Genomic DNA, 13,537 nt, shown 5'->3' on the forward strand with positions numbered 1-13,537 from the left:
GTCGGCTCTGTCTGCGTCCAGTAGGCTTCCTCTAGCGCCCCCTAGTGTAGGTGTTTGTAACTCAGACATGGGTTCAACAAATGATTTTAATTAGAAGGGTTCGGATGAGAGTTTGACACATGTGCTCTAGTGGTAACATGAGGTACTACATGTGCCTCAACAAGTCCTAACACGTACAGGAAGTCTGGATGTTTGACTTCCTGTTGTAGGTCCCACCTGGTGTGACACCATCAGACGTCACTCGTCCTTCTTTCATGTTTGACCTCTGAAGGTCACTTCCTGCTTTGAGGTTTACATGAAACGCTTCGGCTACTTTTCCTGCGACGCCGTCCAGCGAGTCGTACCTGCAGGTTCCTGACGCTCCTGGTCCTGAGTCTCCAGGGACTTCATGTAGATCTTCAGAGGGGTCCAGGTGTGATGGTCTGAGGACTTTGTCAGGAGCTGCTGCAGGTACGAGAGGCTGCAGACACAGGAAGTTAGTTTCACCTTCAGCCGCAAACTCTTTTAATCAGGAGTGAGTATTGACAAGAATATAGCGATATAATACTGTAGTAGGTGTATATCTATTTGTAGTATTTTCAAGTACTTGACTCTGGTGTTGCAGTATTTACAGCCCACATGACTCTTGACGAAGTCGTAACTGCTTTCATTTGTTTTCAAACCAAAATATGTCCAAACATCAGCTTTAAAAGCTGCTGGAGTCCAATGTATCCTCTCGTCCTCAGTTATCGCCAGAATTTAAATGTGCCTTATAAATATGTCCAAAAAAAAAAATCTGCTTTTTGTAGTCGGCTTTATCCTCTTGACATCGACCGGGATTTCGTTGTTCATTTAGCTGCGGAGGACGTAGCGAGTGCTGCCATCTAGTGGCCGGAATTGAATTGCAACTCAAATTAAAAAAATATTTGCATCTAAATTGTAAATAAAACAAATTATTTTATTTCATAAACACTTCAGTCCATCAAGTATTAACCTCAAAATAACTGCAATAGTTAAATGTGATTTGTAAGCAAAAAAAACATACAGTGCTGTTGAATATTGATTAAGTAACGTAAAAAAATATTGATTGCTATATTTAAGTATCAAATTGTCTTCCCTTTATTTTCTGTTAAAATTATTTTGGGGTTAAATTGTGTCAGCAAGAGAGCATACGGGCTGACCTTTGACCTCAGGCTTGACCAGGTCGAGCAAAATAAAATGATTTTATAACGACTTTATTGGAATTTAAACTATTAAGAAATATAATAAAGATTAAAATATGATGGAACGAGGGTTAGTGATGTACTGATGAAGCTTCATGAAACAGTGTCATTATGTTCAGAGTCCACTAGATGGCGTCTCTGCACTATTTTTCTTTGTTTTGAACAACTGTTCTAATGAAACAACATTTTATAAACGGATTGCGCCACCTACTGACCTCTAAACTACATGACACTGTTTCATGAAGCTTCATTAAATGATAACGTGTTCAATAAACTCACGTGTTCGTCTTGTCGTCCGGAGACAGTTTGCTTGAAAACTCCAGCAGGATGTTCAGGAAGTCGAGGTTCTGAGGCGTCGCTTCTTTCACAGCGAAGTCTAAACCGAGTCTGTAACGTTTGAACATATTTCCAGGTCAGAGATAAGAGTCGTGATCCTCAGGTGAAGAAGGTTCACCTGAGGATCGAAGCCACGCAGAGCGAGTCGTCGTCTGCGAACAAGAGAGCGAAGCGTCTGGAAAGTTCTCTGACGCAGGTGAAGGTTTGGATCGGCGGGTCGGTGGCTTCGGCGTCGAGCTGCTTCACGAACAGCTGTGATGTCATCGACCAGAGCTCAGACCACATCGTCTCTACAAGTGTGTGTGTGTGTGTGTGTCAACCTGCTGCAAACACAGCGCCACCATGTGGGCGCTCCTCGTCTGGTCGCTGCGTCTCGTCCTGACGATCGTCTCCTTGATGATGTCGCCGAAGTCGGAGTGAAACTGGAAACAAGAAGTCGTCGGTTTTATTATTTTCAGATGATTTATTTTATATTTAATTTGTATATATATATATAAACCCAAAAGGGAAACTTATTCAAAGGTTATTTCATGTCGTCATCATTCTTCACACATATGAAGTTTAAATAATATATGATTTAATGATGATGAGTGATGAGTGAAGAATCCCGAGCTATAGACCCGCCTTTGGTTGCTTCTGATTGGTTAATATCGCGTCAGGCCTTAAGGGATTGGCTAGATTTACGCAAATCAGAACAATGTTTATTATGGCGAAAAGATACATATTTAGTATTAAATATAAGCGTATTTTTTAATATTCTATTGTAATTTTCTTAGTCTTGTCTCTTTTTTTTTATACAATTGAAGTTTGTAGTCTTAATTCTATCTGTAGATAAAGTCCATGTGTCTTTACTTCTCTTGCTGTGACTAAAGGTAAATAAAGAAATAAGATACATTTTCAGTTATTTTAATGACATTTAAATAAAAATATAGATTTATTTTTTGAATGGGAAATGTTTTTTTAAGCATTTTAACTTTTTTCTTTAATTTTTAATTAAATCATTGTAACAGTTTAAATAACCTTTTCAATCCAACAACGATTTAATACAATTATTCAATAAAAGAAAAACAAATTCAAACTTTCTAAATACAAATTATTGAATTCAAATATTTAAAAGAAATTCAATGTTCAAAATCCAATATGAAAAAATATATATTCAAAGCTCAAAAAAGTCCTTCCTTTCAATTAAAGAAAAGTCAACATTTTAAATATTAAATTATTATGGCACTAATTTACCTTTATTTTAAGTATGTTTTTATGTTAGAACATTTTTTATAATTGTGTCTTTTAGACTTATCAAGTTTCAGTTGAATAGGTTAAATATTTTATTTTAAAATACAGTTAAAAATAGTTATTTATACTTTTCCGCTTCACATGATTCTTTTATCTTCTAAATTATTAAGTATTTCTATATTTTTCCTGGTGTTTTCCTGTAAAATCTTCCTGATGACCCTGGAATCACCTTCACGTAGAACGCCAGGATCTCCGCAGCGACCTCCGTCTCCACCAGTCCGTCCACCACCAGCCTGCAGAGCGCCACCAGCTGGCGTCTCCTGCCGCGCACCTTCTCGGCTCTGGGAGTCTCTGAAGCAGCCAAGCGGGCGGCGGGACGTGCAGTGATCCGCGGAGAGAAGAAAAGAGGTCCATCAATCACACGGTTTCTGGGGACGATGACTTTGGCAGGTGGAACTCAGAGATCAGGAGATCTGGCGGCGACGACATGTGGCTTCCATCGCCGGCGAGGGACGAGGGAGTGAAGACTCGGGTGACTTGGAGGCCGAGCCGCCGCCTGATCTCTGATCAGATCTACCAAAGTGTTACCAGGCAGATCCAATAAAAGCTGCGCGGTTTATGACATGTTCAGAAAGCAATAATCCTGCGTCACGTTCTTTAAGAGATTTAAGAGATTTAAGAGATTCCCACCCGCGACTTTATTGACTCGCAGGAGGTTTGGAGTCAATGTGTCTGTGGAGAGTTCAAGGTCACCCGCTGACCCCCCAGCCTGTTAGCATGGCGGCTAACTTACTAGCATCAGCTAGCTGACTTATAAGTCGACTAATTTATGAAACTTTGAGTATTTAAAATGTTTTTAAAACTAGTTTATTTATTCTTTTAATTAAATAAACATTTACTAATAAGCTAACAAGTTTAGCTTTTTTTTAAATTGCATTTACCTCAAAGTTACGCGTGCATTTAAAGGTATAAAGCATGTTGTTTAATGGTTCTTTGGTAGTTTTGTTTGATAGTTTAGAGAATGATAAAGTAGATCAACAGACTATAAAAAGTGTTATTGGTGTTTAATCGTCTCTTAAAAATGGTTTCATATCGTTTCCGCTTCGTGTTGAGGAAAACCTGTCCTGTGGCGCCCTCTGCTGTTCAAACCATGTTAGAACACTGTTGTTGTGACGGACATGTTTTAACATTATTTGTTTATGAACAATTATTTCTATCTTTGGTTTAATGCCTTTTTTTTACATTTTAGCTAAAGAAAAGTCTGATTAAATATTATTATTTACTGTTTGTTTTGGGAGTTTTCTTACAAAATCAGTATAATTCAAAAAGAAAACTAAGATGAACCTTTTTATTCTAAATTATATTTTTAATTATCTTACATTAGATTGGTTCTGGTTTTATCTTGTGCTTTAATAACATTTTTTTTTTAAAAAGATAGTTTCTATAATCGGTTTCCCTCCGTTTTTGTTGTTTTTAATGGCTTTTGTTGAAAAAAACTAGAATAGAAACTTAGAATAAACAAAATGTTTTTTCCAAGATGGATTATAAGGATAGAAATGTTAAGATTTTTCAATAGTTTCGTGATGAAGACATTTTTTTAGCAATAAATAAAATATATTCTTTAAATATTCATTTTAATAATAAATCATTAACAAAAATATAAATATAAAATATACATGTTTTAATAGATTGGGATGAAGAAAAAGAAATGTAGTGACAGATTAATTATAAATAATGAATTATGATGTATTTTTTTAAACAGTAACATTATCACTTTAATGACTGACAAGTATTTGTAGGTGGATTCATGTAACTGTAATTCTTTCTGTGTAACTTCCTGGTCATGATCACATGACTCGCACGGTTTAATGATTTGTTTTCCTTCTTTTTCTTTTTTATAAGGTTATATTTATCTGTACAATAGTGAGGACGCAGATCCAGACTAACCTCGGTCGGGCTCAGACTCCACGAAGATGTTGCTGCGTGTGAAGTCCAGCAGAGCGACCTGCAGCTCCGGACTCGGCTGATAACGGGTCAGAGGTCGTGAGGTCGAGGGAGAGTCGGGTCCGAGCTGTTGTGAGGAACGAGCCGCCAGAGCGTCGCACACACACACGAACGACTGAAGGAAGAAAAAGAAAGTAAGTTTAAATCCACGTTAAGAAAACGTTGCGACTCAAACCTGCTCCTGCACTCGACGCTCTGAGTGAGCGAGACAGAGAAGACTTCGGTCGCAGAAGCGCGAGAGATGCTCGTCCTGCGACAGAAGAGAAGAAATTATACAAAATAAAAGTGATAGTTCTTTAAGAAAAACGCTTTTTTTTTTTCATACAGAGAAGATGAAAGTTAACGAACAAGTGAATGATCAAATGTAATACTAGGGGAACTACGCCCCCTGTCGATTAAATATGAAATTACATTCACTTTAAAACCAGAGGGTTGTAAATAAAAAAAAATTTAATTATATATAATTTAATATTAATCAAGATGATGATCATGTGACTGACCTGCGGAGTCGGAGTTTCATCACTCCTGCTGAGCGACCACAAGAGGGAGAAGCACAAACACTGCATCGCCTCCAGAAGGATCTTAGAAAAGAAAAGGCAGAAATAAACAACGAAAAGATGAAACCAAACAGACAAACCTCGGTTGGAGGGGTGGGATGGAGCGCGCCCTCTGCTGGCAGGAGTGGGAACAGCAGCTCGAAGAGATCCCAGCGCGACAGATCGTGGCAGCTTCAGATCAGAGGTGAGCGTCAGATTGAGACTGTAGTACGACGCCCGTCGCTCACCTGAGGAACGCTCGGAGACTCTTGAGACAGATCAAGATTCCTGAAGTCGTCGCTTTGCTCGCGGAGAAACTGTCGCCCTGCAGCGTTCAAGGAAAGGTTGACACACGGATCCGTGGGCAACTGAAGATGTTTCTTCCACCTGGAGCGAGTCCGCCATCAGCCCGGTCAGTCGGTCCACCCAGCCCTGCACCAGCGAGTCCCGGGCGGCACCGGCCTCCGAGCTCCAGGTCTCGCTCAGCCTCAGGAAGGAGCGAGCCGCCGCCTCCAGCACACCGGGGTCCGATTGGACCTTCAGAACATCCTCCATCGCCGACATCACCTTCAGCACCAGCTGTGGAGCAAACTTTTGAATCACAAGAAAACTTTTCACAGCATCGAAAGGTACCCGAGAGTCGTCGGCGTCGTGGAGGAACCGAGGGACGGACATCAGAGACGCCAGGATGGACGAGCAGCTGGAGAACTGATGGAAACACGATCAGAACCGAAGTCACAACAACAAGAAGAAACGTCCTTACCTTGCTCAGCAGTTGTGGAAGAACCTGCAGGAAATGCTCTGTCAGTGTCTTACAGTCGTTCACTTGAACCCGTTTCTCTTTGACGGTCATCGCCTGGAAGAGCAACTGGACTTAAAAACTTTTTTTTTTAAACTATAAACAAAATGATCCGACCTTCCTCGACCCGCTCCGACCAGGAGGTGTTCGTCTCTCTGAGGTCTGCTGCACGGACGCCAGAAGAATCTCTGCCAGGACGACTTTCTGCTTCTGACTCAGACCTGATGAAACACAAATGTATCACTTTGTTTACAAAGGTCATGCGTTTTCTCAGAGAAGGTCGACTCTTTTGGGGCGCCGGGGGGAAATAAAGTCATTGTTCAGGGGAACTTGTTCCAAGAGTCAACATGGTACCTGCTGACATGACACAATTGACACTACACTCACTACACTTTCCATGTGTCTCTTGTGTATTCCAGTTGTGAGTCAATAAATTAAACACAAATACACTCAGATCCAAGGATGAGAGCAAGAACAATAAAAAACTTGCTCTATTAGAGAGGATTTCAGTGAAAAAAAAATACAGTTTTTGTTTGTGGACAGGGTCCTTCAGATAAAAAATAGAAGATATACTAACTTTGCAGTTAGTTTGTGTTGCAATTAAACTCCAGGCCGCTAGATGGCAGAAGTCCTTAAGCGAGAAAATCCCGGGAATTCTTCTCATAAATGAACTCGCTTCAGGATTTTACTTTGAACACAAAAATATTAGTCGTTCCTTTCAAGTTTTTGAGTGGAGAAAAAAAAGGGATACAACAAAAAAAACACTGACCTAAATTCCCTACAGTTTCAAAAACTTATTTTTACATTTACAGGGCACTTATAAATTACTCTGCGGGCCAGGTTTGGACCCCAAACACGTGGTCTTAAATAGCATTAGATGCAGACGCTCCCTGACCTGGACCCAGCAGCAGGGATGTGATAGAAGACCAGTCCTTCAGCAGAGGACCAGCACAGTCCCACAAACTGTCCACCAGGTAAACCACATGCGTGTGCAGCTGCAGAAACAAAGACAAACATGAAAACATACCAAATCAAAGTCTCTAGTTCGACTCTTGTGTCGGACCTTAGTGTTGATGTGAAACTGGATCAGAGCCTTGAGTCTTGACTGCAGCCGTCGTCTCTGAGCCTCTGCCTTATTCAGCCTGTTAGTGTCGACGTCCACGGTCTTGAGAAGCCTGAGGAAGATAATACAGTAATAATGTCAATTTGTTTCTTTATCATTCAATTAAAAAGCTTCAAACTAAAGAAAAATATATTTTTAAAGTTTTTAAAGCTTCGAAATAATGTCTTTCTTTGAACAAAAAAACATTTTTTAATTAAAAAAAGTTTTTTTATTAATAAAAAAAAGATTATTCACCTAAAATATGTGATCTTCATTTCAAATAAATCAAAAATAATGTCTTTAACGTGTGAAAAAAATATTTTCAATTACAAAAAAAAAGCTGCTTTAATCCAAAAATATATTTCCAATCCCCCAAAAAATGGCAATCAAACAGAAATAGAGAAAAAAAATAGAATGTTGTTTTTCATTTTTCAATCGAAGCAACTTTTTTTTGATGAAAATATGATTATACATTATTATTAATATACATATACAGTATATATATATATTTTTACTTAAAGTTATTTTTATTCGTTTTAAAAATTACATATATACTACTCGAGCTTATTGTAACCAACTAAAAAAGTGTCAATATATGAACTCAAAGGTAGTCAACTACTTTCTCGCCACAAGGTGGCGACATCGATCTTTACAAACCATGACAAGAGCAACTCTCCAGCAGCGGCCGCTAGAGGGCGATGAGACGCATAAACGCACTTGAGGATTTTCTTGTATTCAACTTGAGTGAGAAAGTCCTCAGACGACCTGAAGGAAACAGAGGTCAAGAGGTCAATGATTGGCTGATGAAGGAGGGAGGAGACGCTCACTTGGAGACGACGACCAGCAGTTTCATGGTCTGGACAGAAACATCGTGATCTTTGTCCAGAGTCATGGAGATGATTCGACTCTAGAGGAAAACACAAGAAGTTATGGAACCTTCGTTGTCTCACGTATGAAAGACTGGTCGGTACCTTGAAGCGGCTGGAGAACAAGTCCAGCTCGGGCAGAACCTTGGGGTCTTCACACAAACGCTGCAGCGCCGCCACGACCCTGAGACGCACCTCTGCTGCCTGGACGAGCAAGAAGAGGATCACAGACGACCTCTTGATTTCAAAAATGACATCCATACCTTGTCGTAAAGAGCCCAGCCCAAGTATTTGAGGTAACTATCGTTGAGGAACACGGAGGGGAACGTCTTCAGCCAAACACCAAACTCCTCCATGCAAATACAGCGGATCTCTGGATGGATGTCACTTCAGAGGGAAGAAAAATTATTTATTTTTATATGTTTCCAGTGTCTGTCATACGGGCGAGAATCTGAAGATCCCTATCACGAGACAACAATACTTGATACTGTAGTAACAAGTATATATTTGTAGTATTGTCGAGTACTTGACTCTGGTGTTGCATAATTCACTGAACACATGACTCTTGACCAGGGGTTGGTAACTACATTTACTCAGGGGCCACATTATATATTTACTTTTGTAAGAAGAAAAGAAAGAAGGGAAAAATAAAAGGAGGGTTTAGATTATTGGGTAGCTTAAAATAAATTTAAAAAAGAATAAAAAGCACATCATAAATATGCTTAAGATGTTATTTTTAGTGCAAATTATAAACATTTTCGCGAAACCGCTTATAAAAAATGTTTTAATAATTAATTTATTAATAAAAAAAATGTAATGTCCCTTTAAGGGCTCCGTACATTTCCATTCATTTTATTTAAAGAAAAACATTTTGTATTCAATATATTCTTACAACAACACCACGAAGATTAACTCATTTCATAAATTAAGCAAAATAAGCTCGTAAAAAATAAATTAAGTGAAATTTTATTTGCTTAATTTTATTTTTTAAATACATTTCATTAAAAAATATAGTAAACAGTTAAAACACACAAATGAGTTATAAATAAATATAATCTTATCATTTTTTATAGTTACTATGACCTTATGAGGGCCACATATATAGATCGACAGATAAACTTTACTATACAGTCATGAGGCCCCCGGGACGCTCTTTAAGAAGAAGTCGTAACTTTGTTAAGAGCCTTTTTTTAGACTTGCTTTATAACCAAAATATGTCCAAACATCAGTTTTAAAATCTGCTAAAGTCAACTGTATCCTCTTGTCCTCAGTTATCCCGGGATTCCATTGCTCCTTTAGCTGTGCAGAACTTAATGACTGCGGCCAGAAGTTTAATTCTAACACTTAAATGAAAAAAAGCATTGAATATTCTAATGTTGTATATATAAATATATATTAGAAATATGGTAAAAATATAAAATGATTAAAAACAGTAAATAATGGTGAAAAATTAAAGAAAGTGTATCAATATTTTTGACACTATTATTATCACATGCTTTTCTTCCCGGTGAGAGGTTGGAAATCAACTCTAATCATGTGAAGAGTAACAGGGTTTCGTACCGATATCGCTTGAGGAAAACCCCTTTGAAGACCACGTCCATCATGCCCTCCACTTCTGCCTTGTTCTCCTGCAGCTGCAGCACACGACGAGCACGTGTTTATAAACTCCTTGTATTAAAGATCCAGTGGGAGGAGAACATACCCGAGTGATCTTCTCGTGGACGCTCCTCAGCGGGGAGCTCCTCCGTCTCTTCAACTTCCTCCTCTTTCGCTGCCTCTCTGCGTTTTTAATGGCCACTTGAAGCCCTTCGGCCACAGCGATCAGAGAGCTCTGCACCTTCACAGCTTCTCGGAAATTAAGAAAAAAAGATCCAAAAGGACATAAAGAGGCACAAAGAAGATGACTTTCCTGCTTGTAAAGGCAGCTCTCGCGACATGCTTCCAACTATAGTTTAAATCGACAAAGTTAAATCTATCAAAAATAATTATTGCAATATCTTTTGTATATTATTCTATTTTCAAATATATTCTTCCTCCTTAGTGTCTCGTTAACTATTGCATTTTTGTACACAAACAGCAGGAGAAAAAATAAATGTAGTCGTTTAGCTTAAGTTTCACTATAAAATAACAAAATATTCATTATTACAGGCAACCTGCATATATACACAAATATATATATTGCATATATACACACATATATATTGTATATACACACACATATATATTGTATATATACAATATATATGTGTGTATATATACACAGTATATAAGTGTGTATATATAAACACTCATATACTGTGTATATATACACACATACACATATATACTCGCACATATGTTTATACAGACACACATACAGTATATACTGTATAAACACATATATATACACACATACACAAATACATATATATATATATATATATATATATATAGTACAATTACTGTTTTGTAATCTTTTTATTTTAACTATCCCTTTCAATTATTTACTTTAATTTTTTAAATATATATATAAATATATATATATTTATATATATATTTATAACATAAAATAAAACATGGAATAAAGTCATATCAAAGTGGGTTTACCTGCCAGAGTGCAGGTGTGTCTGAAGGCCACGATGAAGGAGTTGGAGAGCTCAGAGAGCAGCGACAACAAGGCGTTCATCAGGTAACCATCAAACATGATGTTCTTCTGACACCGAGCGACGAACACGGACACGAATTCACACAAGTCGGCGTGGAACCAGCGACCGCACGGCCCCGTCTGTATGAGAGGGTATTCTGCATTCACCTGCGGGGAGCGACACCACCGTAGACACTCAGAATATGGTAGAAAAACTGGAGAAAATGTTACCAAAATGATAGATTTAAACTGCAAAGGAGGAACGCGACTGACCACATCAGTGGGCCACGTGACTGTTAGGATCCACGGAAAAGCCAAGACCTTCTTATACTGCAGACCAGAATCCTAAAAGATACAGAAAATGAACTTTCCTTCGTCTTTTTATTTTATGTTTTGACAACTTCTCATAACTGCTGACTCGTCATCTTTTCAGCTCTTCACTCTATTTTCAGTCAATGAGGTTCAGAATAAATGTCTACAAAAGAACATCAACAGCACATTAATGAGTTTTCAGGTTTCAATCACCTCATCGTATTTTTCCACCAACTTCTTCTTGACGTGACTCTCTTCCTCGTGCTCGCACATCTCTGCCGTGATGACGCCTGGAAGAGAAGGAAGATAAAATGGCTTCTGTTCCGTCGGTGGGCGAGCGTCGACTTCTCTACTCGCCTTTGCAGCCACAACACTGGATGAAGAAGCCGATGAGATCGAGGAGACACGAGTCTCTGTCCACCATGTAGGCTTCGATCCAGTCATCGATCACCACCTGAGGACCAGTTTAAAAGTAGCCATTAGAAGGCCTGTTAGTCACAGAGAAACTAGTGGTTTAAATGAGGCTAAATAAAGAACATTCTCTGGTATGATCTCACACCTCCATCGCAGCTCGGCCCATGCTGAGCACCTCCAGCAGGGTGACGGGCTTCTCACTCTTCTCTTCGACGTCTTCTCTTTCCACGGAGCTGCAGCTGAATTTAGCCTTTTTGCTCCTGACGCCGTCCAACCCTGTGTGGGATCTTTTCCTTCGCTGTGAGAAAAGATCATTCAGTTCACACTTTGTAGACATGAGAGATATCTAAATAATATTTTTTACAAGTTAAAATTGAGTTAATCAGAGCAATAGAACAAATGATTTAAGAGATATTTTCTCCCCTTTATACTTCTGTAGTGTCCATTTAAATAATATATATTTATATAGTAGTTATTGTCTTGTTATAAATGTTTATTTTTGTTTAAATATTTTTGTTCCATTTATTATAAATTCCTATTTAACATCATATTGTTGTTACAGCTATTATTTTCATTATTATTATTATTAATTTTATTGTCTTCATATATGTATATGTTATTATTCTTTTTAATATGTGTATTGTAAGTCCTAGGTTAGGTTAGGTAGAACTTTATTGATCCCTCAGGAGGTCTCCTTCGAGAAATTGTTTCTAACAATTTAATCCTAAAATGTGTATAAACTGCTGAAAAAACATGTGTTATTATGTTGTAATTATAAACTTCCCCCTCAATCACCCCCCAGTCTCTCTTCTTTCTTTCCCAGCAGTTCACACAATGGCGGCTGGTGAAGAATATTCTATGTAGGGATCTTTACCAGGACATTTCCCTGCCTATACCAATGAAAGAATCAGTCGACAATAGTTTAAAATTAGACAATATTATTGTGTTTAGAAAATCAACACCTTGAAAGCTAATGATGAATAATATCAAGCGCCCCGAGAATTAATATTCAGAGACGACGCTTCTCAGTTACTTTTGCAGCGTTTTGGCTGAGTTACATAAACGTGACGTCACTGACGGGCTCTTCAAAAACAAACACAGATAAGACGAGTGACGGCACAAACCAAGATTATAATCAGAACATAAATCAATGCAGATATAGTTTATCATTGTAAAGTAACATAGGTAAACATAGGAAATCATCAAAGATGATCATTATTTTATAACCAAAAAAGAATAAATACGCATAAAAATATAAAGAAATAAAAAACACTGCTGAATCGGTGGGAGGGCGACGCCACTGCTTTTACACTGAGCCTAGTTCTGCTTGAGGTTTCTGCCTGTTAGAAGTTGAATTTATTATATTTTGATAATGATATATACAGTTGTATTTGGTTTACAAATAATACAAGAAAACATATGTATGTACTTAATAATCAATTAAACTTAACCAAAGGAAAAAAATGTTTTGAAATATCTGAAATAGTTTAACTTGTAGTGTAATTTAATATTTAAATAATGACAACACCAGACCAACTCTCACCTCATTCTTCTCCTGCTCTGCCTGTGAATACTGGACAGAGGAGGACGAGATGACCTCGATGTAGGAGCTGCTGTCACTGAAACAACAAGTCAAACTTAAAGCTTCCACACTCGGGGAGAGATCAGACTTGTTGTCACCAACTTGTGCTCTGAAGGAGTTCCAACTGCGATCATGTCTTCACTCAGAGTCCACGAATGTTTTCCTCCATTAAGACACGACTATGTTCAGAGAGAAGAACTTGTAGCTCCAGATGCTAAACTAGCCAAAAACATCTCCTAACTTCAGGTGCTTCACGTATAAAAAACGCTGTCAAACGTGTTCGAAATAAACCTCGGCCTCCATTTCAACTTGTCAGAGTTACCCTGTAATGTTTTCATCCTCTAAATATTTTGTAAAAACGAGTTTAATCGCGTCGTCGGATGAACTAGTTTGTGAATTATCCAGCATTTCCTCGGACGTCAGACTCACTCTCACAGTCAAGCCCCCGCGACGTTTTTTGCTAGGATCTGATTGGCTGAACGGACGCGATGTCGGGATTTGATTGGCGGAATTAAATGTCAGTCGTAG

At 38.2% G+C, this 13,537-nt stretch overlaps 1 protein-coding gene across 2 annotated transcripts; it reads right to left on the bottom strand.

The window, feature by feature from the left end:
* Positions 1 to 72: 72 nt before the first annotated feature.
* On the bottom strand, positions 73 to 13,413 carry LOC148068237 (cohesin subunit SA-2). Of its 2 annotated transcripts, XM_087803774.1 has the most exons (29): positions 13,112 to 13,413; positions 12,971 to 13,046; positions 11,573 to 11,725; positions 11,371 to 11,467; positions 11,227 to 11,303; positions 10,975 to 11,046; positions 10,665 to 10,869; positions 9,781 to 9,923; positions 9,639 to 9,712; positions 8,342 to 8,465; positions 8,184 to 8,282; positions 8,040 to 8,119; positions 7,870 to 7,977; positions 7,174 to 7,285; positions 7,006 to 7,105; positions 6,228 to 6,331; positions 6,075 to 6,167; positions 5,945 to 6,019; positions 5,699 to 5,890; positions 5,560 to 5,636; positions 5,413 to 5,503; positions 5,276 to 5,356; positions 4,951 to 5,025; positions 4,719 to 4,890; positions 3,001 to 3,122; positions 1,859 to 1,960; positions 1,657 to 1,790; positions 1,482 to 1,589; positions 73 to 460 (listed from the first exon to the last, which is right to left on the bottom strand). In XM_087803774.1, exons 1-29 carry the CDS (start codon positions 13,141 to 13,143, stop codon positions 310 to 312), a joined length of 3,129 nt encoding a protein of 1,042 aa, XP_087659900.1. In that variant the 5' UTR covers positions 13,144 to 13,413; the 3' UTR covers positions 73 to 309. The 2 variants fall into 2 exon arrangements, with proteins under 2 accessions (XP_087659900.1, XP_087659899.1); XM_087803773.1 differs by having other exon boundaries at positions 5,699 to 6,019.
* Positions 13,414 to 13,537: the final 124 nt, after the last annotated feature.

Source organism: Callionymus lyra, chromosome 12 (assembly GCF_982586985.1).
Source record: "Callionymus lyra chromosome 12, fCalLyr1.hap1.1, whole genome shotgun sequence".
NCBI classification, from domain to species: Eukaryota; Metazoa; Chordata; class Actinopteri; order Syngnathiformes; family Callionymidae; genus Callionymus; species Callionymus lyra.